General features: G+C 35.3%; 1 protein-coding gene across 3 annotated transcripts in view; it reads right to left on the bottom strand.

Annotated features, from left to right (window-relative positions):
• Positions 1–27,911, bottom strand: part of CEP112 (centrosomal protein 112) — a 261,521-nt gene that overhangs the window by 142,269 nt on the left and 91,341 nt on the right. For 2 of the 3 annotated variants that reach the window (XM_084864074.1, XM_084864075.1), the window contains exons 19-21: positions 18,258–18,365; positions 17,297–17,353; positions 7,153–7,335 (exon numbers count right to left, since the gene is read on the bottom strand). In XM_084864074.1, coding sequence (XP_084720200.1) covers positions 7,153–7,335; positions 17,297–17,353; positions 18,258–18,365 — 348 coding nt within the window. The remainder of the gene's footprint in view (positions 1–7,152; positions 7,336–17,296; positions 17,354–18,257; positions 18,366–27,911) is intronic. The other variant, XM_084864076.1, reaches the window with a different exon arrangement.

Genomic DNA, 27,911 nt, shown 5'->3' on the forward strand with positions numbered 1-27,911 from the left:
TTTCCATGGGAAATACAACCCTGATAGAGTTCTGGTAAGATTGAATGGGATTATGCAATGTAATGAACCTATCAGAGAACATGGCACACAGGAAGCATATTAAATATTTGTTGTTGCTGCTGTAAATACATAATCATAAAAATTCAATGTGGTTCTAGAAGGTACTGCTTACTAAAACTGGAACGCAAGCAGCATGATTCAATTATGACTTTGCAGCAACACCAAAGATGGCAAATCACCAAAAGCAAAGCAAATTGCGATGGGAATCTCAGCATGGGGAACAAAGAGCGCCAGTGTCTGCCTCCATGCTAGGAAGAATTGCACTTAGAATCTTATTCCTTTTTGCCATGTCTGAGTCTCTGAAAAATCTAGTCTTTCTTGAGAGAGGCTGTGAGATAAAGAATACTGCATTAAGATTATGCCACCCTGTCTTGCTAGTTCTGTGACCTTGGGCAAGAGAATGTCCTTGAACCACAGGTCCTTTATCTGTAAAGTGAAAAATAATTGGATGTGCTCATCTCTTTAGATTACTTAATCTGACTATACTAATGCTGGATGCTTAGACACTAGATACAGCTAGAAGCTCTTTGTCTGGCAGAACATATTGTGCACAAAGGTTGGTATTCCCCTGCAGTCTCCCCAATTTTCACCACTGCAGTTATCACATTATATCCCCTATTTTCAGTATCTCCAACATTGAATTATTTCTCCTTCAAGAACAATATTAATATTTCTGAGAAACCTATTAAGTAGAATGAGAACAAAAGATAGATTTTGAAAGCAAGCATTATTAATTGACATGAGGTTGCTAATTCAAAGGGAATACTTTATGTGTTATTTGGAAGGTTTGCCTTTAAAAAGAATATTCTTTATCTGAAAGTGGACCACATGCCATAGAATGTGGTTTCCATGGTAACTGCCACATTTGAAAAATATGCACAGGACTAAAGATACACTATATAATACTTCTGCAAATGGATCATTCTTAGAGAAATCAGTTTCTTGAGCTCAGCCTGTTTTTGTGTGTGTTTTGCTTTTTAAACTTAATATAATTTTCTCCACAATGAGGACCAAGTTGAATTATTTAAAATAGTTTAATTATAGGTATATATGCTAATCTTGTGTTTATAAGATAGCAATAATTATAGAATTATAATGGAAAAAGAAAACTGGTGGCCTACAAAAAATGTAAACTTTACCTGAAAGGGCATCTTCCTATATTTTCTGCTAATTATGTAGCTAAGAAATAGTATTCTTATACATAGTAATACATATAATAATATATGAATATATACTATTGAATTTATATGTAATATTAGACACATCACTACTAATAAAATGAGATCTTCTCATCCATGCATCTATGTCTAAATAGGAGAAGGACTTTGGTCCTATTTGGAAAATTTCATATCCCTATGCTTTTGATGTCAGAAAAACAATATTTCCCCACAGGCTTTTAAAAGTGGCTTAGTCAGGAAAACCTCTATATATTAAATGTACACAGAAAGTTCTTAGGCTATCTTAATATTATGCATTCCGAGGATGCTATGAAACTTCATCTAAAGAAAATAAATTAAAAATTGTAATGTGTGGTTTTACCACAAGTCCATTATTTGTGAAATAATAAAGTGAATTGTTCAAAACATTTTCCCACCAACTCTTCTAATGTCTGTCATTAAACAGAAGAAAAAGGTGAAGGGATTAACAAACAAACCCATAGGCACAGACAGCAGTATGGCGGTGATTATCAGAGGGAAGCGAAGAGGGGGGCGGGGGTAGAAGAGGGCAGGGGCGGGGATAAATGGAGATGGAAGGAGAGTAGACTTTGGGTGGTAAGCACATGATGCAGTGTATAGATGATGTATTACAGAACTGTGCACTTGAAATCTGTATGGTTTTATTAACCAATGTCACCCTAATACATTCAATTAAAAATAAAAATAAATGTACATTGCGGAAAACCCCACTTAATACTTAAAACCCACTTAATTCCACTCCTCTTCCCTCTAAGACAAATAATGCAGGGTGCCAGGGGATGAGTATCAAAGCGTGGTGTGTACACAGCTGGAAGACCAGGCAACCACCCTGATGTGACTGTGGTGTCGCTAGGGAGAAGCAGGCACACAAAGAAGGGCTATGCTAACAGCAACAGCTTTATTACATGAGGGGAAGGGAATTGGGGGGTGGTATACAGTTTACATACAGTAGTTTGCTTTATCCAAGCAATCAGTCCAGTTTGACCCAAAGAAATAAAAATATTTACTACCTCAAAACCAAACAAATGCTATTAGTGAATAAATATTGATGATGAAATACTATTTTGGTTATGTATGTAGGATATGAATCATTTCAGTACTGGTACAAATATTCTACTCTCTTGGATCAAATTACCACTTAATTTTATTATTTTATATAGTTTTCCATAGTATTAATCCAGAAGACAAGAGAATCAGAGGTAAAAGAGAGAGAGTACTAACACACTTGGAAATTAACATCAGGGCATTAACTTTAAAACCATTTCCAAGTTTAGCCATTTTCCGAGTTTTTCCTTCCTCAAGAGTTTCTAGAAGTAATATAAAAATAATGCTAGAGTTTGCTAGGCTTGTGACTTAAAATACGCTTTCTTTTGATTTAAGTATCTACAAAATTGGATCTTTCAAAGTGGCTGTTGTTTGATGTCGAGAATAACTGAGTGCTCAATAAATTAAAAGTTTGGCATATAAAAATAAAACCTACTAATTATATTTTGTGAAAGTAATTAAAGAACCTAAGGTTTTCCCACAAGATTTTATTTCCAAATGTTTTAAAACTCATAGAGAACATAATCAGTTATATTAGTCTGTGTCCTTTAAGTCCCATATCAAAAATTTCTAAATTGAGAGCTAGGAAAAGAAAAACATGAACTGGTATGATTATTTTCATTAGATAATTAGAATCACACAATTCATCACGTTTCCCTTTTTGCTATGGCTTCTAGTCAAGCTCAGAGCTCAAATATGTACTTAACTGAAGCATTTTTTTAAAGTATGGATTTTCTGATGTGGTTAATATCATCTATTGCTTAGTTATTTTCAATTATATTTTACCTGTCTATGCATGTATTTATCATAAAATGCTGCCTCTCAAATATGTTTTGAAAATAGCTGGCATATAAAGAAATTAAAATCAAGTATTTTCAATAGAAAAATGCTTCCCCCCAAAGCCCAGTGTTCAGAACATCCATCTTGTTAAATCCACCTATATTCAGTTTATTAATGGAGACTTTGGTCCTGTACCCAGATTCACAAATTCGTGTGAAATAATATTATTGAGATATAATTTTAAAAATTAAAATTGTTTCACTTTTTTTGAAAAATTGTTTGGTAAACAGAAGGGAGGAAGAAAAGCATTTCTGAAAACCCCACATTTTAGAATCAGTAATAGGTGCAGCCACTTACTGTGAATCAATATGGCAAATTCAAGGTGATCTGTCCACTTATGTAAAAGTTGTTCCTCTTAGAATCATAATTCTCAATTTAGGGAATCCACAAAGGCATTGAGATGCCAATGTCTGGCAAGACCCCTTTTACTAGATACAGAATCTCTATTTTCAGATGCCACTATAACCTTCCAGCCTGTTGTATCTCATCTGCATTATACTGATGGTGGCTCACAGTGGCAGCAGTGGTCCCCTGGCTCCTCCATTTGTCTGTACCTCACAGACAGCTGTCCTAAGATGGTGGCACCACCTCTGGGGCAGATCACAAAGGTTCTCTGTAATAGTCTCAGACACTTCGGCAACAAACATAAAGATCAAGCATTCTCTAACTGGTTCAGGGTCCTAAAAGAACAATGAAGGGATCAAGGAACCTATGTTCTGTTTTTATTCTAATTCAAAGGGATAAATTGTAGAAATTCTTTTACTACATTGCAGTTCAGTAGCAAAGCAAGAATTACATGCAGAACTATCATGTTAGAAGTTTTCCTAGAAGAATCATAATAATAAAAAAATAAGTTCTCTTTGTATTAAAAACATGATTGGATCAATCCAATTCCTCTTCAAAATAATTTCAAAAAGAGGGATCTGACAAAGGAGAAACTGAGGTTGTGAATTTCTGTGTTGATATCTACTGATCTAGATGCTTTTTCTTAAACATTATGACCTTAAGTAGATACCAGACTAAGCATCTTGTGTGAGGGTGGTAAATTTAATGTGCATTTTAGCAAACCACAGCAGTGAAAATCAAGGTATATGACATAAATATAATATATGCATAGAATTAGCTAACTGCACCAAAAAAATGAAGGGGATGGCTAACTGCCTTTGGTTGCATTACTATATCTTATCATTCCTTTATAACAGAAATTACTTGAATAACAACCAACCTATATATAGCATATTCACCAAAAAGTACTTCCTATTTAATATATATGATTCACCTTATGGTAAGTAATTATACTTTATAATAATAATTTTATTATCAATATGCAATATATCAAACCTTTAGAAAGGCCAAAAATATACCATATATTGAGTATACAATTTTTCACAAACTGTATGTACTCAAGAATCTAATGGAAGAAAAGCAGCAAACAAAGCCATAGTATCCAGTAGCTACTCCACTGGTCCTCTGTGGTTCAGTATTTCAACTAGTCCTTTCTACAAAATGGCCTCCATTGTTAACGGAAACAGCCAAACGTGAACTGAAAATCAAATCTCTCTGGAACTAAAATTAAAAATCAGACAATCCAATATTTAAGACATCTATGTTTGTTCTGTATCAAACCACAAAATAGTGACTTGAGAAAAGATCTATTTTAAAAAATACATGCCCACTTTGTCTTTTTGAGATCTAGAAATGGAATTCAGGACTGAAAAGGCATTATGCATGAGATTATTTAGAGCACAATCATGACAAGATATATTTGGGAAATTTAGGACTTATCTGAAGGAAACTTTACAACAATAACCTCAAAAAATAACCAAAAATAATTGCAAAGTATCATTTGGGCATATATAAGAATTTTTAAAAATATAACATTGATAAAGTTTTTAAAAACCATATTCTCTAAAATTAACTAAATATGTAACTTATATAGTAATCCTTTTCCTTTTGATCCAGAAGGCATTTAACCCATTTCCATTGCTTTCCAGCATTCCCAGGACAGCAATTCCAATTGTTTCAAAAAAAACGCAAAATATGAGGAATATAATCCTATGTATAATATAGCATTTGAAGAAGTCACATGGTCCTCATACTTAATATTTCAATGAGGAGAAATTCAATTAATAATCTTATTATACTGTCCCCCTTATTATACTGTCCCTTAATTATACGGGACAATTCTAAAATTTCCCTTTTGTTACCAACGGATGGACCGCACCCTATACATGGCAGATACAACATATGCCAAAGTCACAAAGATTTCCTCTAAATTTGGCTGCCACCTGTGTTGGCTTTCTACAACACCACTAAAATAGTAGTAAGTGATATAAATTAATGGACTTTATTGTATCAATTATTCAATTTTACTTGGCACACAGGCACCACACTGACTCACAACTCTAACATCACAGAAGACAATGGTAGACTTAGCATCATCTTTGAAGGAGAAATGAATTTTGAAAATATTCTTAATAAATTGTATGGCTAACAATAAAAATAGCGTAGGTTTTATAAAAGCTGTAATTGGCTGGTGGCAGAAATATAATACCTATTGATTTCCTAGGAACTGCCCGACAATTCTGATACTCTGGCTACTAAAATGACTACATACTTAGTCAGCAAACTGCATAAAACAAGTTGACAATAATTTTCCTGTAAATATAGACTATTGACACACAAAAAAGCCTGTACTGAGTATATCTATATTGCCCAGTCATTATCCGAAAGTAAAAGATTGAAGGTCAAATGAAAAATAACCAATAACTCCCATTCTTTGCTTTACTGCCTCCCACACTCCATTCAAGAAATTAACATCTGTTTAATCAGTCAGATTTTCATGTTTAGATAATTATAAATTTGTTTAAACACATATTAAAACAAATGAAAGGTTTACTTCATTGTTCAAAAATTATGTTATTTGGGGAGGAAGACTAACTAGGAAAAAGCTTATTGTGGTATGGATAATATGGTTAGTTTTTAATGAGAAAAGAGCTATTTCAGCTTAGTATATTATATGGTTGTATTAGAAAAGAAAATGATCTCTTTATTGTGATCAATTGATCTTCATTTTTTTCTTCAATAAAATTTCACGGTAATCTCCTCAAGAGGATACACTAACGGCCTTTGATTATATACAGGGTGGGGCAGAAGTCGGTTTACAGTTATCAGCATGTAAAACACAGTTTATTCTTATATTATTATTTATTAATTATTGCATTATTTCACATACAAACTACTGTAAATCCTCTTTTGCCCCACCCTGTGTACTATAGAATGCATTGCACTACAAAGATACACGCTCAGTAAGATTTTTTTTCATCTGAAATTTATAAAGATAATTTTTCATGCTGACAGTGCACATTTCATCCGTAAGTTTGAAGAGTCAAATGCTACCACAGCTGGGGGTTATTCTGCCAAATGGCTTCCAACAGGGACGACAGAGATGGAGGCTAGGAGGCATGTGTATGTGCATGAAGGAAAAAGCAACAGACCTGATGGGAAATAGCCTTTCGCTGGAGTCATTTTTATCAATTACCATCTGACTGATCTAATCAAATAGAGTCTAATGGGGGAAAAAGCAACACTAGGAAGCAAAAGCAAATATTAAAACAGCTGCTTGATTACCTACAGAGATTAAAACAAAAAGCAAGGAGTGAGGCTGATATATTTCATAGGGATTTGCTAAGGCTGAGGGGAGGGGTAAGGGGCAGATACCTTTAAAAAAATCCATCATGAAAGGAACTGAGACAAGATTATAAAAAAGGGGCCAAGTTATAGCACACCATGGGATTTTTAATCTGGCTACCTGTGGTTTCTATAGTTAAAGCCTTATTCATCCTTAAAACAAGGGGGAATAGGGGATGGAGGAAAGAAAACAAAAAAAAAAATCACATTTATATGTCAGTTTTGCAAATGATCAAACAGCGTGCGTCAAGAATAATAAAACATGAAACGCTAAAGACTTTTTAAAAAGATGCCCGTTTTATCAAATATTATTAGTAATTACCTGTGAATCTCGTTTCTTGAACTCTTGAATTTGATTTTCGTGCTCCATATTGGCAGCGCGAAGCTGTTTTTCCAGGTTTTCAATGTCCCGTTCATGGTCTCGGACTAGGCTATCCTTCTCTGCGTTATGCTGCTGTAATAGGTGCGTCTTCTCCTGTTCATGCTCCAGCTTCAGCTCTACTATCTGATTGGACAATGAGGAGGACAGTTCATCAACAGAACATCCTTGTCGTCATGACAACTCATGGACAGCTTAATTTTTCCCTAATTTGACCAAGTTCAAAATTTTATTTTTGCGTCATTATTACCTCACCCTTGAATACTCTCATTTGGGGGGGGGGAGGGGGGAGAGGGAAGGGTTTACCCTGATCTCCTAATATTCAAGACAGTTGGGCATATTCAGTAAATCCTTCAGCAATCTGTTGACACAAATGCCTGAACATTGAAAAAAAAATTATGTTGAATGCTAGGTATTTCCTCCCCATGAATTCGGTATTACTGATCAGCAATGGTTATAAATGGTTAATAGTCCGTATGCTTTGCTTTTTGCTTAAATTTATAAGCGTATGAGCAGCAATTAAATCAGTCCGTTTTCTTTATGATTTTTAAATAAAAGATCGGAGCTAAATACGCATCTGGATTATTGTATATACAGTTGTCTTTTAAAAAATAAAATGATAAATTTCAAAGCTCTATTATCTCATTGTCAGCTACGGTATACCAACATAAACAGATGTTATGTGTTCCAGAAGGGCACCTGCTGTGCTGCAAGCTTGCGCCATGATTTCATAAAAAGCATTCTATTCTCAGGATCCTTTCCCAGTCCACTCCACACTGGAGACTGTGACCTTGGCCAGTCTGAGCCTCTCCCTGCAAGACTGAATGGCAGCCGGAGACCAAGGGCCTGGTTGCCGCAGCTTTGATACTAATCCTCCCAGACTGTGCACAATGGCACCCTACCTGGCCTGCAAACTATAGCCAGCCAGGCTGTCTTTGAAGCAGGTGATGAATAGGGGACTGCAGGAAGCCAGCTTCCCCAGTGAACTCCAGGCCACACAGCTGCTAAGAACAGTCACTTGGATTTTTCTTCAGTTTTGGTGGATTTCAGTGGAAAAAACTGCTGTTATCTAGAATATGTTGTGTTATTTTCGGCGTGAGAATCCATCTTCAAAAAAGCTAACAGTAGGAGCCTGCTCCAAACCGATCTTGTTTTGTGCAATGAATCACCAGACTACCATATCTTAAAGCTATAGCATTCATTTCTCCAGGCACACATGCTGCACTCAATTTCAGAAGTCATTTTCCTTTAAGATTTAGAATTCTCATTCTCTACTTGCAAATTAAGACTCAAAACACAAATTAAATTGTATTTAATTTAAACAACAGGTTTCAAGTTTTTTCTGATAATGATTTTTCTTAGAGAACTAAAAAAATCAACCATAATTTTCTGGTCACTCCTACATTTATTATGCTATTTAGAAGAAAGAACAGTATTCAAATTCCTAAATATATATACTTAACAGAACAAAACAATGTACAAAATAATATAAAAATTTTTATTTTGTACCTGAGAATAAAGATGCATTCTAGTGAATTTATGTTTATTTTATATGTAGGAATCTTCAGTATTATTCTACTTTTGGCACTAGTTAGGAAAAATATATAATTTTTAATACATTATTATCAAGTAGTATAGAAATGTTTCTTTGATTATTTAAAATAAATTGAGTCCTAGCTGGTTTTGCTCAGTGGATATAGTGTCGATCTGCAGACTGAAGGGTCCCAGGTTTGATTCCAGTCAAGGGTACATGCCCAGGTTGCAGACTCGATCCCCAGTGTGGAGTGTGCAGGAGGCAGCCAATCAATGATTCTCTCTCATCACTGATGTTTCTATTTCCCTATCCCTGCCTCTCTGAAATTAATAAAAATATATAAAAAAATAAATGAAATAAATTGACAAGTTTTATCCTATGGTTCATACAACTACAATATTAATCACAACAAAAGAGAGAATTTAAAATGGTATTTATATTACTGTACTTTTTTTCAGGCAGCCAACTGTATGAATTATTGAGTTAGGATATTTCTAGTTCTTGGACATTATTTTTACTCAACATTATGTTATCAAGCATCATTAAATCAAAATTATAAATTTTACTGAAAATCATTTAAATATATAATACACTTACAGGAAATAGAAGGAGGTGGAAAGTTCCACTGAGATCTCAAAAGTCTCAGAAAAACGGGAGAATGAGTGTGATTTAAAATTGATAGCAAAACATTTTACAATACTCTAGGGAAAATAATTAAGGCAGAAGAATTACAGGTTTTTTTCCCTAAGAAAAGGCACATGACCAGAAGTCACTGTGAGGTCATTAGTAATGGTGCCACTTTGCTCCAGTCTCTGGGAAGAATGCATTTTCAGAGTAACTTTCTAAGTTATTTAGAGTTCTTTCCGATAGACTGATCAATGACCCTGGCCATATTCAAATTTGAGTTTATTCATTCTAAAAAATCAGGAGCAAATGAAATAGATAATGGGATTTCAAATTTAAACATAAATGTTCATAAATTATTTGTTTGTTATTTTGTTATGACATGTTGCTCAGTGATGCTAATTAAGTAATAAATCTCAAAGTTGCTGGAGTCTTTTAAAGTGAAGTGCTTGGGCTTGCCTGCTTGGTCTAACATTGCTTGACCACCTTCTAGATGTCACGAACCCTTTCTGATCTTTGCCTAGGTTTCTTCACTGTCAGCATCCTCTGGCAGGTGTGTCTTCTGATATCCAGTAGAGTCCAAGAGAAAAACCCAAATGTTCTGGAAACATTTTGATGATAGATTTATAACCACAAATGCCACGATGAAGGTGGATCTATGTTTAAATCCAAGATTTTACTTGTTCCTAGCCCCTTTCAGATAAGAAAATGGTAAAAAAAATTCTTGGATTTTCTAGTTTGGTCCTTTACTTATGGGCACATCTCAAGGGTAAACAGAAAGTAGCATATCCTCCTTACCTTGGTCTAACTCCATTAGAAATTATTAGGTAATTATTAGGTAATAATTTCAACGGAGCTAGTGGTGACCAGGAGATGGTAAATACGGAAAATGTAGAGGATGTAAAAGTACACAGCATCCACAAGGATGAATGTTGAGTGGTCAATGTGGTCTCTAAGTCAAGGTGGTCCAAAATCTATAATATATATTACAGGGGAAAGAGGATGCACCATCACCAAGGAACCTGCCTAATTAATGCTGGCTACAGATATTCATGTAATACAGGAGGAAAAGATTCAAGTTCCCTAATCCAAAGCACTTAGCTGAGTGCCAGGTGTATACATGTAGTGCACACTCTACAGGTACTAAAACAGACTGGCATGTCTTCCAGGGACAAGGACAGTGATTAGCCCTCACTTGCAAGTATCTGGTAGCATCTGGCAGTCCCTTGAGTTACTTAACTTGATGGTGTGGTGGTTGAGGTTTGGGTGAGAAAATGGCTTTATCGTCTAGAAACTACTAGGTTGACAAACATGTAATTGCCCTTTTTGTAAGTCAAACTAAAAAATGAATAAGGGTCCTGCTCCATCTACTATGGAACCCATCACATACTCTGAGAGCGAGGTTCATGAGTAAAGTGTTGGAATTCTGAAATCCCTGTATGCACAGCTCTCTATCTCAGACTAAATCATTCTGCAGTCTGATGATGATGATGTTCCCACTCCAACGAAGGCTTCACAGAAGAGCCAACGGCAGGAGCACATTCCAGGTCTGAGAAAGACCAAGTGAGAACTGCTAGATATCCAAGTTTCTGGGGGGCTTGGAATATATATTTCAAGTCCTGGTAGCTGTTTTACCATAAATTAGCATTAGCAAATACCGCCTGAATGCCTTTTAATAATCATATAAAGAAAAAGACAAAGGGGATAAAATAAGTCATCAATTCTCAGTACACAACACATAAACCAACACATCCCAATGATACACCTCAATGTCAGAAATTCTAAAACCAGAAACAAATTACAGAAGTTCCAGAATGCACCTAACACTTTAAAAAGGAGAGATTATGGTGCAAAATACTACCTAAAATTACCTCAAATGTAACTAAATGATAAAAATCTATATTCTACAAGCCTTGGTATAAAGGCTTTAAACATTTTTTTAAAATTGATTTCAAAGAGGAAGGGAGAAGAAAAAAGAGACAGAAACATCAATGATGACAAAGAATCACTGATTGGCTGTCTCCTGCACGCCTCACACAGGAGATCAAGCCTGCAACCCAGTCATATACCCTCACCGAGAATCAAACCATGATCTCCTGGTTCCTAAGTCGACGCTCAACTCCTGAACAACACCGGCAGGCCTACAACAATAACCTTAATCAGGAATCTTCCCTATAACACTGACAGCTGTCACTCAGCTGCTGCTGGACAGGTATTAGCAGTAAGGGAATAACTGTAGTCCAAGGTAACCTATGCCTCATACTGAACATGCCTGGCATTGGAATTCCTGGGTACAGATAGAGAGGAAGCTAAAAATTGTAAAAAGAAAAAAAGTGTTTAAAAAATAACACACAAGAGAACACTCACTGACAGCAGTCAAACTAGGAAAGAGGAATAACACGAATATTACCTTGGCCATAAATTTCAGAACGTATTGGTTAAAAAAGGAAAGAGAAGGTTCTGACATGGTTTGGTGAGATCTGCCATTTTGTTTCCATCCCCCAGAGGTAGAGCTGCTAATCTGAAATAATTCTGGTGAATATTCTTTAATACCCCCGTTTTGGAGAGAAATATACTAAACATCAATCATTTCCTTTCCCTGTTGCAAAATAATACCCATGTATGTGCCCTGGTGGAGAACAGGAGGGTAATTGCATGGGATAGAAGTGGTTGATGGAAAGAAATTAATAAAACTGGGGAAGTGAAAAACTGGGGCTTTTTTTTCCCAATAGAATCCCCGGTTTCAAAGCTCCCATAAGAAAAGAAAAATATACCTAATACAGAGCACAAAACCTGGTGTAGGACATTAATAAAATGTTAAAAGAACAGATACAATTTTCTCTAACAAAAGTTGCTCAAAGCTCCAACTAAGTTCTTCTCCTCTATCCTTATCAAAATCTCAAATTATAGAAAAGTAAATGCAACAAAATACCTATGGCCTCAAACTGTGACTGAAAATAAAGACAGAAAAGGAATCAAAGAGAATTCATGCACATTATACCAGAACAAGGAGTAGATTTGGATAGAGCTATCCATATTAAACCCAAGCAAGATAAAGGAAAAAAGTGTCTAAACAACTATAAATTTATTATATTGGGGGGGGGGGGAGGGGAATGAACTGAGCTAAAAAGAAGAGGAAAGAAAGAAGGAGGAAGGGAGAAAAACATACTTTAAACATCAGAAACAATTAGAGTAATAGGATAACTTACTAAGAACATGAGTACAATGAAAGAGAACTCTAAGATAAAAAGATAAAACAACAAACTAAGGACTAAAATAACTCCATCACAAAATTAATTATAAAGTAAAAACAACAATATCTACATATATAAAAGGCTAATATGCAAAGTGTCCCCTTGGAAGTTCAACTGGGAGACCAGCAGTATGATCGCTCACTATGATGTACACTGACCACCAGGGGCAGCACAGAACAAAGGAAGGACCCAACCGACAGCCAGCAGCCTTGGAAGGAAGGCCCCGGCCGGTAGCCAGAAGATTTCAATGGGCCCTGATCACCAGCCAGGTCTAGGGACCAAACTGTTCATGAATTTCATGTACCAGGCCTCTAGAGCTGAATAAACATGGCTGAAAATCTAATCACTGACAAAGAACAAAGACTTGAGCTAATCATAGTAAAGGCCCATGAAGGAGACAGAGAGAAGATATAGAGAGAAAATTTTAAAAAAGGAAATCCATGTATAGATAGATCTGATATCAGAAAATTCCTCTAAAATAAATGAAGAAATGAATGTGTGTACCAAAGAAGTACAATGTACTGGTATACCAGGAAAAAGAATGGATAGAGAATACTATAACTAACTCAAGCATGTAAAACTCAGTCTATAAAACCCAAACTACTACTAAAAATAAAAAATAAAAAAATAAAATACACACACACACACACACACACACACACACACACACACACACACGAGGAAATGCAGGCAACCAGGAGGTAAGTAAAGTATCTGTATTAAGAATAATTAGTTGCCACAAGACAATGGAGAAATGTGTACAAAGCTTTATGGAAAGAAAGATGACCAGAGAATTTTATTCCCAGCCAAGCTATCCTTCAAAAATATAATGATTCTCAAGCATACATAAAAATGCAGTGAATACAACAATTATATGCCCTTTTGAAAAAAAAACTCTACTTAATGATAATATCTTATTAGTTAACAGGTGAGGCAAAATAAAGGACTCAGATATGAAAGCAGCTGTGCTAAAAGTCTTGGTGGTGGATATAGAATTGATTTAAATTTAAAAACTGCCTCTATGTAACTGTGAGATTATGGTTTTAGGACAAAATATAAATGCTACAAATTTCCGAGATATATAAATAATGCTATGACTGACAAAATAGAGTGGTAGAAGTGGGTGGAAGGAAGTGTAAGCATGATAATTTCATTTTTTACTAGAGCCCTTTGTATTAAATTTGTGCAACAGTAGGTCTTCCTTCCCCCGGCTGCTGGCACCAGCTTCCCTCTGGCATCCAGGATCTGGGCTTCCTTTGCAGCTCCGGCTTCGTACAGAAGGACGGAAGGATGTTCGGTCTAATTAGCCTATTATGCTTTTATTATTATAGATAGTATACAGTGAATTAATGCTTTTAAAATTGAACCATAAAATATGAAAATGACTAATCTCAATGTATTTTTAATCTTTATTTCTTAATGTTCTATGAAATAATTTCTCATATGATAAAGAAACATTTTTTACATTTCAAAAATTCCTTCAACTCCCCTTGTTTCTTAAACTTTCACATAGAAATATTTTAATAAGTGGCTAATACAGCATGCTCCTGTTTTTAAACAATTATCCTTTTGTTTATCTATCCCTTACAGAAATTTCTGAAATGATGCTCTATGAGATTTTTTTTGGTCTAAGTTTTGCTTTCTTTATTGTATGAGGTTACCATGTCAAATGGCAACAGCTCCCTTTGGGGGAATATCTTCACCAAGGGACGTGGTCCTCGTACACAGAGGAATCCGGCACACAGATATTCAATGATACTGGTGTCCCCACGATGAGTACATTCCTCAGCACCTTCGTGAAGGAGGGATTGTCTAGGCCCTCCTAGTCCAAAGTAACAAAATAATTCTAATATTCTCATTTTCATGAGAATTTTGAGCTCTTCCTCAATACTATGACAAGGCAGTTCCGGCATCTCCACTTTGGATCAATATGACTGTAACAGTAGAGAAGATCACTTCCTAGTGAAATCACAAACTATTGTAAACATGTTTCATACTTAAAGAAGAGATGAAGGTCTGCTCAATATTGTGAATACATACATCAGGCTAATAACCGTTCAAGGGCACTTTGCTAAAGTGTTGGCCACTGAAAGATAAGAGCTTTTCTATAGGGTTTGCTGGGTAATACTTCCACATCATCCCATTCAAGGGCTTCCTGTGAACAAATTTTGCTTCTTGTGAAATTTAGTACTACTTTTACATAGTTCATTAAGATCCAAACTCATAGACAAATGTGTCCTGCCCGCCCTGTTTTTCCAGGTAAGAATATAACTTAGATCATCAGGTCATGTCTCTGAGCAGTTTCTCATATGTATTTGCAAAACAGCACTTTCAAAATGTCAAAATAAGTTACCAAATTTTCCAGAAATTTAGCTCCAATGGGACAGAGTCCACTGCAAAGTTAGCAGCATTTCACTACCTATTTTGTGGCGTTATATGTTGGCATCTTTTTTTATTGCAATTATCTGATGTAAAATGTGCTATTGGACATTATATTTCATGAGAGATAAGGACTCTATTAAAGATAAACTTAGGGACAATCTGCTTTGAGACCTTGGGTCAGAGGAAAAGTACAACTTAGCATAGAAAATACCACAGTATAGTCTGATGCTCAGAACAACTTCTTCATAGAAACAGACACACACACACACACACACACACAAAGTAAAAAGTCGGCAGTGTGTCAAGAGTAGAAATAGAATTTATCATTTGTGGGTGGCCACGTGGCTCTAGAGTCATATATTTGCTGCAATACAAAAAGCCATGCATGCAACTTGTCAGTCAACAGTTCGCTTTATTCAGGCGAGCTCTCTTCCTTTAAAAGTTCAATACTGCTGTGCGAACTGCAATGAGATGGTACCAGGGCCTGCCAGCATATACTACTTCTTTCCTTTTCCTTTCTAGTCAACCATCACCAGCCAAGGCCAGCCCTACTGAAGCCCCGAAGCTCAGGATGCACTGAGGGCTGAAGGCGGGGAGCACTACAGTGAGCACAGAGGAGAGCTGAGAAATGATGGCTGTGCTAAAAGCAAGTGCCCTTCTTCCTTTCCCATTTAACACTGCAAAAACGCTTCCCCGGCACCTATGGGTGATGAGTGACAATACTTATCCTGAGCTTTTAAAACTGTTTTTAAAAATTTGCTTATTTTCGGTGTTTTTATCTGCCAGATTTCAAGTAAACACCCAGGAAGGATTCAGTTAGTCAAATGCTTCAAGAAGTTTTTCGTTTTTTTAATAACATATTTTTATTGATTTCAGAGAGGAAGGGAGAGGGAGAGAGAGAGATAGAAACATCAATGGTGAGAGAGAATCATTGATCATCTGCCTCCTGCACACCCTTCACAACCCAGGCATGTGCCCTGACCAGGAATCCACCCATGACCTCCTGAATCATAGGTCGACATTCAACCACTGAGCCACACCAGAAGGCAAGAAGCTTTTTCCTCTCAGTTTAGTGATGGTCCACTCATGCCACTCAAATTGAGAAAATTTATTAATTAAGAATATACCCTCTTAGAGTTCAACATTTTTGGTAAAAATGTGTCTTATCTGTAAATTTTAATTTTAATTTATTTTACCTATGGTAATGTGTAAGGGGTTGGCCCTTCAGTGTTTTTCATAATCAACAATAAACATTTATTCATTCTGTAGAATTTCACCACTTGTTTATCTGTTGAACTACATTTCCTTTTAAAGGCTCTATAGTGAAAAAAAAAAAAAAATATATATATATATATATATATATATATATATATAATCTAAGATTAAAGAATGATGGAATTGCCAAAAAACAAAAAAACAGAAAAAAAAACACACACACAAAAAAAAAACTTCATGGTTCAGGAAATCCCAGCATGCCTGCTTTGTTGTTTGTCTCCAAAGTGAATGAGGTTTGTGAAAAGACAATCAGAATTGTCTTTTTGTTCCAACGGGTTATACAGGAAAGAAACAGGAAATCTTGATGAAAGCTTGGGCTTTACAGGATATTTGTGTGAGTGTTTATCCCATGTGTTTGATGTTTTTCTCTACACATCTGCACACTTCATGCCTGCATTTTGACTAAAATATTTTTAAATACCACTTTGCTTTTTTTCACTTCATTATAGTTCCTGGCATGATGTTTTCTATAGGGAAGGGGCACAAAAATTAAAACTGAATAAAGAAACTTAGGCCCAGAAGGCACAAGTCATTCATTTTATCTGGATGTCAATTTCCTCATAAAATGTGAGGATAAAACCGGATGAGAGCTTCTAAAACTTTTCCACCAAAGCACCCCTCGCAGCAGTGAAAACGAATGGTACCCCCCTGGGGGATCTGAGGGCAAGCTGGAAGTTTCTTTGAAATACCCTATTTTATCTGAAAAATTCATGAGAACTTTGCATTTTACAAAACAGGAAAGTCTATGTTTGTTTTCAAAAGAATGTTACCTCAATAGTAAAACTATGTGCTTTCCCACAAATAATCCTGTGAATGCCACCCTCCAGGACAGGAATGCAGCTTCCCATCCCTGGCACTGCCCACTGCCCCAGGGACCAGCCGCCCATAGGAGAAGCCTTGGGGATCGGTATCTCAATATCCCTGCAGTGGGAAACGCTATAACCATTTAAGATTTGGCCACTTAAGATTTTCCTATTTTAGAGAAAAGAAAGGCTAGATAACAGAAAAGTGGTCATACGTGCACTTGACCGGCAGCTGCGAAGGTCGTGGGAAACCAGGAGATAAGACAGTGCACCTGGAATGGATTGGAAGTAGGAAGTCGGTGGCGGGATCAGATCAGCGATGTCTACCTCTGTCAGACATGCACAGGGGCTGAGGGCTGCTCAGGCAAAGGCCCAGAATGTGAACGTTGTTGACTTTGGCATAGGACACCCCCTACAATGTGCACACCCCTCCACAACACTCCGACTGCTCCTTCCATACTCAGGTGGGGAAACGTACTTGCTCCTGGGTCAAATAACTCCACTTGAGTGATTCCTAGAAAGGAATCGCTAGAAATACTCCTCACAGTCCATCTACACAGGCTCAGGCTCTGCTTCCTAGATGCCATGAGTGAAGACAAAGAGCCTGGTTCAGATTCAGGTTCGGATCCCATCATCTATTTATTGTGCGGGACCCTGGGCTGGTTACTAACCGGATGTGCGCCAGTTTCTACAACTAGAATATGGGGACGATAGATAGTGGCACCTGCTCCACAGACTCCTGTGCGGAGGGGAAGGGCTCAGGTCACAGACAGCATGTAGAAAGAGCACCTGGCCCAGATAAGGAAGGTCCTCCTGACTGTTAGCAGCTATGCCAGAAGGAAGGTGTAAACATCTTTTATAATTCTTGGAGGGCACAACCAAAATCCTTCCAAAAGGCTGCATAACTTATAACACCACTAGCAATTTATGAAAAGACCAATTTTTCTAAATTTTTGCCAACTTTTGATGGTACATTGTCAATTCTATTTTGAATTTTTATTAACACCCAAGGCTGAAGATGTTTCTGGGTTTCATTGAAACAAATATTTTAAATATTTCATATATAATGTTCTAGTAATATTTTCATGTAGAGCGATTTTGTGATATAAAGAGGTATTTGAAAGAGTTTATTCATGTATTAAGAAATAAATGGCATCATCAAAATGAAGGACCTACCTGCTGCTCATATCTTTGCTTGACATCCTCCATCTGCCATAAAAACTCCTTTGATTGTTTCTCACGAAGAGACTTGGATCTAGTTAGATCTGCTTCCACTTTTTCCATCTACAAAATTAAAAAAAAAATCAAACGTCAAATTTTTGAAAAATTTATATTCCATGTTTTTATTTGTCCATTCACTAAAATGACAAATTTTAAATAACTCACCAATCATAATGATGCCTTTAAAGGTGATAAAAGTAATAAAAGATATACCTGTTATTTTGGTATGTTTTAATTTTTAAATCAAGAAAGTAAAAAAAATTAATATGTAATTGACTAAGTTCTATGATTGTTGATCCACAAATAATCAATATTGTGATCAAAAATGAATTTACTAAGAAATTGTTTAAGGAAGCACAGTCAAGCCCACTTTATTTTCATTGGCTTCTAACTCAAGATATGGGTTACAAGGCTCTCCTTCAGTGCTTTTCACATTAAATCTCAAGCAAGTGGCTTCTTAATTTGGCCTCGGCAATCTACCCTCCTACACTCCAATAGACTTGGCGTTTCCCAAACAAACCATAGCAATCTTGGATCTTCCAGTATCAGAAGAGTCCCTTCATGCTTTTCCTCTTCCAAACAGACCATCTTCAAGGTTGACTCATGTCTCTTTTCCTCTCTGAGATTTCTTTAATACTTCCAACTGACAGGAATGTGTCCTTCTCTCTGGGTTCCAGGACTTAACATCTGTACTTCTCTAGGACACTGTGTTTTCCTCTGTACTATGGAAGTGCTTCAAAGGTTTGAGCTTCGTTTAAAAGGTTTGATCCTGTGCTCCTTAGTAAAAGGAACTACGATATAATTCTTTCTTTTGAATTTTAATTATTAACTAATTGCCTTGTTATGCAGAATAAATATGTATTCAATTCTTAAGGATGAATGAAAGGACAGGCAAGCTGAAACCAGTTTGGCTCAGTGGATAGAGCCTTGGCCTACGGACTGAAGGGTCCCAGGTTCGATTCCGGTCAAGGGCATGTACCTTAGTTGTGGGCACATCCCCAGTAGGGGGTGTGCAAGAGGCAGCTAGTCGATGTTTCTCTCTCATCGACGTTTCTAGCTCTCTATCCCTCTTCCTTCCTCTCTGTAAAAAATCAATAAAATGTATTTTAAAAAAAGGGGGGGGGGCAGGCAAAAGCAAGAGGAAAAGAGAAGAGAAGATAAATCAAGATGGGAAGACATGGTTTATTTAGTACTTTTAAGAGATCTTTACCAGCATATGAAATTGATTTTTGGTTCTTATTTTTCTTCAGCACAGATTAAATAATAAAATAAATGATAAATATTTGAATATTTCAAATATTAAATACTTAAAATAAAAATAAAGTTTTCTATACTCAAAGTTTGTAAAATATAATACTGTCTATTAAAAAAAACAGAATTATTTTCTATAATCAAAATAACAAATAACTGAAAGCACATGAAAACTTTTTATACCTAAACATTAAGAAAAATTCAAAATAAATAATAATTGATATTCTAAGGTAATTAAATATCTTGTTTTAGATTATACTAACCGAAAATGCAAGAGCCCACTCCATTATTATTCCACAATTTAACAAAATAACAAAAGAAAATTCTTGTATAATATTTAAAATTTGTATAGAAACACAGAGTTCTCAGTTGCCATAGATACAAGAGGTTCTACTTTATCATACATCATTCCTATTCCATTCAACTTCCAAGTGTTTAAAACAAATAACAACACACACACTCCTTTTATTGTGTAACTCTGGCTTCCAAAATCCTCAGAGTAAAATGTGGTGGTCAAATTAGGAGCAGCCAAGGACTTGGATGCATTTCTGTGAATGGCTGGTGTTTAAAGCAGTAACAGAGGTAAAGAGGGTGCGGAAATCTCCTCATATGGGGCCTCAGGCATTGCTTTAGCTACATGTAAAAGAAAGCCCAAGTGTCCACAGCTTAAGCAACATAGGCCCTTTATGTTTTCCTCATGTAACAAAAAGTTCAAAAATAGGCTGCTATATTGGCAGTTCAAAGATGTCAGGGTTAAGGTCTCTGCCATCCAACCTTCCCATAATGATTGTGAAATGGCTTCTGCAGCTCTGAACATCTGGGAAGGAAAGGGCAGAGGGGGAAGGGGACGGGATAAGGGCCAAGGGTCCATATTAGCTGAGTCAAATATCCTTTTAAGGGGCTTTGCTGCATGATCCTGTCAGTAGCAAATTAATGATGCTGTTTGCATCTGATTCACTGGAATGACATTAATAAAAGGCAAGTTCCATCTAAAAAGAGTTTTAGACTGCAGTTTTAAAGCTGTGTCTAATGTTGCCCTAAAAATACAAATGAATATTGGGCCAACGTTTGGCAGTCTTTGTCGAATATGGTCATAACAAGTTATTGCTCTTTCTCTAGTACAGTACCCGTGTTGTTATAACCTGAGGAACTTGACATATACAACATGTTATACAAGTATACAATTGTATACAAGTACACAATTCAAAATACATTTTCATACATATTTAGATAAAGTATAAGAAATTGCTCTTCAAATATTTTCAGATATAAGTAGAGATAGGTAGGTAGGTGGATAGGTAGGTAGGTAGATAGGCTAGCAGACAGATCGTTATTTCTGCGCTTTAAAGACTGAAAACTAATATCCTTTACAGGGAAAATCAATGAACACAATAATTGATTATAGCTAGAGTTCTTTTGTGAGAGATCATTAATTTATATAAGACTGCCAATATGTCTAAGCCTGACCTTTTGTCATTGATTTGTAGCAGTTTTAACTATTCTGGATGCGAACTTCTTGTTCAATAGCTGGATTGCAAATATCCTCTCCTACTCTGAGGTTGCCTTTTCATTTTCTACTGGTCTCGTTTTTAAGGAAGATACATTTAACAATATTATTTTTGTGCTTTTGTTTTCTATTTTGAAAATCCTTGCCTAGTAGTTCCAATTACTATCAAAGGTGCTCCTGCATTTTGTTCTGCAAGTTTTATTGTTTAACCTATGTCTCCATTCTATGAGTGGAGATAAGGGGGCAAGATCCCTATATTTCCACATGGTCATCCAATCGACAGTGTTTATTAAATGATCATCCTTTCCCTGGTACACTGCCATACTTCCTTTGATAGAAGTCAGACTGATCATAGATGTGAGTCTATTTTCTTTTTTCTTCTGTAACAGGGGCCACCCTCATGCCCACACCACACTATTAATTACTAACGCTCACTATTAGTTTCGGGATCTGGTGTGTAAGCTCTCCAGTCCTGTTCTTATCCCAGACTGCCACAGCTGTGCTTAGCCCTCGACATCTTCATACACATTTTAGAATCAGCTTGTCAGTTTTCCTCCCTCCCTCCCCAGAAGCACTGCTAATGTTTTGATGTTTAGAACTGTGTGGATTCTATAGATTAATGTAGGGAGTGACATTTGTATAACATTGACTCTTCAGATCCACACACACATGATACATCTCTCAATTTATTTAGGTCCTTTGGGTTTCTCTTAATATTTTCTAGTTTCTAAAATAGACGCCGTGCTCCTCTTTTGTTAGATTTATTCTTAGGTAAGTGAAGCTTCCTGATACTATGATGCCTTTTTCAAAGTTTGTTTTCTATTTGTTGGTTGCCTGTATATAGAAATAAAAATGAGTTGTATATTTGATCTAATAGGTAGTGACCTTGTTAAATTAATTACCAATATTTTAGAGCAAGTAAACATTTGAGAAATTCAGTTACTCAAAGAAGCCATAATTGCAAATAAATGCATAACTCACATGGATACCTCCTCTGTTATCTCTTAATGACCTACTCATTCCACTAGCTATACCACCTATTATAATCATACACTTCTATACATTGATTTATCAACAAGCCTCAAACATGTCTTAATCTCCAAATTCCCAGAATCTACAACAATGGCCGAGTTGTTGTATAGCAAGCATTCATAAATTTTTGATAAATGAAAGGAAGAATAAATCAAGTATGTTGAATCCTTGGCCAGTAAGTCATTAAAACAATTGACGTATTAAAAAATAATAATGTTACTATTTTCACAATTGATAACCATTAAAATCAGCAAAATACAGAAAGAATGACATGTTTTTCTGGTCTAATGTTCTCAGAGATGTTTTTGGCTTATTTTTCTTCACCAAACGAGATTAGATATTGATGAATATTATTAAAAAAAAAGTTTCACTTACTACTCTATTAAGCATTTAAGGGTAAAAGTTAAGATTTATTTTAATAAATTGTGTTTTGGGAGGTGTTATTTGTTTAATTTTGTTTTTCAAAGCCAAATACTTGTAGATATTCTTTGGATGCTGTCATTTGGAATCAATTATCACAATACTGAAACATTTCAATATAATTCTGAATTTTACCTCTACTACCTAAGCTCATGTAAAGACAAAATTCCAAATGTAAAATGATAGAGAGATTTCTTCATTGCCATAAAAAAAATAACTGAGAGAAAATCTTACATTTACTAGTACACTACCTGACACAGAAATATCCAGATAGCATTCTTCTCTCCTGGTAAATTGAGAATTTTTTTTCCATTAATTCAATAGCAATAACTGGATGATGAACTAAACATATCATCTCTAAGAATGTAAGAAACTACTAACCAGTTCAATTATACTAGAGCCAGAAGAGTCATCACTAGTCAACAGCAGTGTTTAGAATTTTGTTTTCATGGCAAACCAGTGGTTTTCCAAGTGTAAAGCTAATATAATGTAACTAACGATTATAAAGAGAAAAGAATAAAATTGAAAGCCAGATATTTAGCAGCAAATGCCATTTAATGAGGGTGTATTTTCAAGAAGAGAAAAATTAACCACCAAAGTGAGTTGGTTAGAGGAAGCCCCAGGAGAAACCAGTTAGCTGACATTCATACAGTCAGTTCACAGGATGATAAGTTTCACTTTGGAATTGCTGCCAGTACTTCAAAAATATAGCTGTCTTTTTCAGCCATTTATTTGTTTCACAGAGAATACGTAAATATAGAACACAATTCCTTTAAAAATATGTCTACATACATATATACAGAAATAATTCTACCAGAGTATTAAATTTTTACAATTAAAAGATGTATATTTTACACAACTAATTGCTGACAGCTAACAGAGGATTTCAGCATTGGAGTAAAAATTAGGTTATTTCAGCAATTTTAAGTGAGGTTTAAGAAAGTTCTTCAAAGTGAAAGAAACAGTGTGAAGCTAATTTTTTTAAGCTTAAATCTGTTCCATTTTCTCTCATGGGCCTCATTTTTGAAACAGCAATTCACTTTCAAAAACAAACTCAAAGCTTTTATTTTTTAATTCAAATCCCATTGTCTGCTGTCTGCAGCAGTTTCCAAGTGGAAAAGATGCCCTAAGCTCTGCTGGCTTCTACACAAAAGATTTTGGTAAGAAGAGAAAATAGCAGTTCAAAACAACAACAGAAAGAAAGACTGTTAATATAGATTGTGGAAAATCTGAAAGCATTATGGTTCTCAACTAGTAAATAATGAGTCTGCTGATTTTCTTTTAGAATCAACTGATAATCTGGAATAGAGGATTATAATTTACCACGTTTCGATGGAGTTTATTCAATGTTTGTTAAAATTTGCTCTGTAGGAATGATTTGATTTGTTAATGAGCCTAACTGTAAGAATTCCATTATAAGTGGGGTCTTTATTATTATACTCACAACAATGGTGCTTTCTCTATTTCAGAAACTCAATTGCACTTGGCAAAACGATTTACTATTGAAACCACTGAAGAACATTTCTTCAACAGAAGAAATAATTTCCTGCTTATCGGTTGCCATCACTATTATCTTGAAGGAGTATGAATCCTGCCTCACTGGATAGACCAGGCAGGCCTGGTGAGGCTGCTCACCGTGACCAGACACAGGTGCAGGGTTAGTGAGGGGGAAGGGGGCCCCCAGAGGCATGCACCAAGTAGGGCTTTGCATCAGATCATTTAACCAGCCCATAGAGCAATGATACCTAGAATCCTAGATGCCTAAGCAGGCACAAACTCTTAACGTCAAGAAATGGGAGAGTCAAACGGGTCTGGCAGGATTGGTGAAGGAAGACAGAAGACAGACATCAAGCCAGGCACAGAGCAGAAGAGTCACAGATATGAAGTGGACCAATTAGAGGTTCCAGAATCAATTCCACAAATATTATCTTTCATCCCTGGCTTTCCTTATTTCATGACAGTCTCATTCTGTGGCTGGGTAGGGTCCTTAATTTAATGGTTCCTGAGATGACATTATCTCTAGGGCTTTCAGTTCTGCCACACAACTCCCAGACTTCTTTATCTTAACATTTTTTGGTATCAATTTGTACATTTTCTCCATCTTTTTGGACAGTTTTCAAATTTTTCTTCTTAATAAATAACACCAGAATAAACATCCTTTAACACACTTTTTTAGTCCTGAAAGATAAAGTCCTAGAAGTAGAGAGGCAGATGATAAACACAATGTTGAACCAACCCTTCAGAAGGGTTAGATCACTGTTTCCTCCAGCCTTCATGGATTCCTTCCTATATATTAGTTGGAAAATAGCTTGTTTCTACTTTAAATTGTTTTTTTTTTTTAATTTACTAGTGAAAACAAACATTTCTTTATTGTCACTTTCTGCAGAAAAGTGCATTGGGATTTTGACAGCGATTGCACAGAATTTATGCATCAATTTTTGGAGAACTGCCATCTTGACAATACTGAGTTTTCCAATCCATGAGCATAGAATAGCTCACATTCATTTAGATCTCTTAAATTTTCTCTTAGCAATATTTTATCATTTTTAATGCAAAGTCTTCAAATTGTTTCCTTCTTTTATTTATAAATATTTGATTCCCTTTGATGCTACTATGAATTAAATTGCTTTCTTAATTTCAATTTTAGATATTTCATTGCCAGTATATAGAAGTATGACTGAATTCTGTATATTGATTTTGTAGCCTGCAAACATGTTTAAATTATTAATTAGTTCTAGTAGTTCTTTTATAGATTTTGACAATACAGGATCACGTCATCTGAAGACATCTGCACGACTTCCTTTCCAATCTGCCTTTCCCCTTCCCCCCTTTAGTGCACAGTCTAAATTCTCCAATACAATATTGAAGGAAGGTGGCACAAGCAAACATCTTTTCCTTGTACTTAGGAGAAAAAGTATTAAATCTTTCAACATTAAAGTATATTACCCATAGGGCTTTCACAAATGTCCTTATTAGCTAATGCTGAGTGAGTTCACTTCTAGCCCTAATTTGTCAAGATTTTAAAAATTCGTGAATAATGTTGAGTTTTTTTCAAATGCTTTTTCTATCTCTAGTGAGAAAAATGTGTGGTTTTGTCCTTTAATCTATTAATAAGCAATATTATATTGATTTTCAAACATTAAAACAACCTTGGATTCCTGAGATAAACTGCACTTTATGGTTGTGTATGATTTTTATCTGTTTCTGGATTCAGTTTACTAAAATATCATTAAGAGTTTTTGTGTCTACATACATAACATAGATACTACCAACTGGTTGTCTTGGAGCATCTTTGGCTGATATTAGAGTAATCGTTGCCTTAAAGAATTAATTGGGAAGTGTTCTTTCCCCCTCAATTTTCTGAAAGAGTTTTAATAAAACTAATTTTTTTCCTTAATATTTGATGGAATTTAACCAGTAAAGCCATCTGGCCCTAGGCTTTTCTTTGTGAGAAGATTTTAATTGCTAATTAAATATCTTTATGTACTATAGGATAATTCCAATTTTCTATCTCTTCTTGAGACAATTGCAATAATTTGCAGCTTTCTAGAAATCTGTCCATTTCACCTAAATTGCATAATTTGTTGGCATAAAGTTTTAAAAATATCACCTTATAACATCCTCTCCTCTTTCATTCCTAATGTTGGTAATTTGTCACTCCCCCCCCTCCCCCCCATAAGTCAAACTAATGATACAGAAAGTCAATTTTGTGTATCTTTTCGAAGAACCAACCTTGGCTTCAGTGACTTCAATGTTTGTTTGTTTTTTTAATGAAGTTTAGGTTACTGATTTGAGAAGTTTCTTTTTGGATATAATGTTTAAAGCTATGAATATTTCTCTAAGTAATCCTTTAGCTACATTCCAAGAATTTTGATATGCCATATAGTCTCAGTCAAAAGTAGGTTTACAATTGTTTGTATGAAAAATAATTCAATAATAATACATAATAATACAAGAATAAACTGTTTTTGCATATTCATAACTGTAAACCTACTTTGCCCCACCCTGTATTATTTTAATTCAGTTAAAAATATTTTCTAATTTTCCTTATAATATCTTCTTTGATCCATGAGTTTTTCATGTAATTTAATTTCCAAATATGTAGGGCTTTCCCAGATTTATTTATTATCATTGGGGTTAAAGAACACATTTGAATAATTTTAATCCTTTTAAAATGTATTAAAAATTATTTTGTGGCCAAATGTATGGTGTGTCCTGAAGATGGAGTGCTCATGAGCGCCTGCAGCCATCAAATGAAGTCCTTTAAATCACCACCCCAGGCTCAGACGCGTTCCTGAGGGCACAGGAGAAACAGACCACACACAGCAGAGCAAAGGCTTTGGAACATAACTGAAACTGGACCCTCCCCGCCTCTTCCCCCCTCCCCCTTCCCCATCCTCCCCACACCCCTCCTTCCCACAGAAGAATTGGATTTAAGTCCGCTAATCAATATCTTTTTCACTAGAAAAATTTAACCTATTAATATTTATTATTATAATTGAATACTCTGTTATATTGTGGACATTTCCTTCTGTTTCTGTTTCTGTTCCTTTGGCAGGTACTACCTCTCAAACTTTGCTTTTATCTTCTCAATCTTTTTATGAGAATGTAACATCTTGTTAATTTTATATATGTCTATGTTTATATATTTCAAAATTATTTTAACCTACATTTCCTTAATTTTAAGAATCTTTGAGTCATAACTCTTTCATGACAAAGTGTTTTAGTATATTATTCTCCTCTTAACCTCTCTATCCACCTACTTTTTTTAATCTTTATTAATGAAGTCTAGGGCTTTAAATTTAAGTCATTATTAAATTTGTATTTAATAACATTTATATTTAATAACAGTAAATATTAGCATTCAATCTTATAACTAGATTTTTAACAGTTAAATTTGTTTCTGGTTTGTTGAATTCCATTGTTCTCAGCTTTTCTCCCTATGTGTGCAATGCCTTTTGCTTCTTCTCTGGATTGGTTGATGTGCTCATATAATTTTTCCAGAAAAGAAATAAGTGGTATACATTATGTGAGCACGTACTAAAAAATGTTACCTGTTGATTTTGCAAGTGAAAAACTCCTTGGTTATATGTAAAATGGGGCCATATCTTTCTCCAATACTCTGAAGAATTACTCCATTATTTTTCTAAAATTTTTGACAGTTTTATCCTTCTTAGAAATTTGCAGGATTTTCATTTTATTCTTACCTCTATCTGAGGTTCAATTATTTTCCCAAACTTATCCAGGTTTCACTGCATTAATTTTACTTGATCTGTGGCCTCTTTCCTATAAATTATGCCTTCTTATAAGGGGTCTATGTTTCTGAATTATTTTCCTGAATTATACAGTAGCTCATTTTCAGAAGTACTAGTATGCTTTTCTTTGTGACGGCTCAATAC

Source organism: Pipistrellus hanaki, assembly GCF_964339955.1.
Source record: "Pipistrellus hanaki genome assembly, chromosome: 16".
Classification (NCBI taxonomy): Eukaryota; Metazoa; Chordata; class Mammalia; order Chiroptera; family Vespertilionidae; genus Pipistrellus; species Pipistrellus hanaki.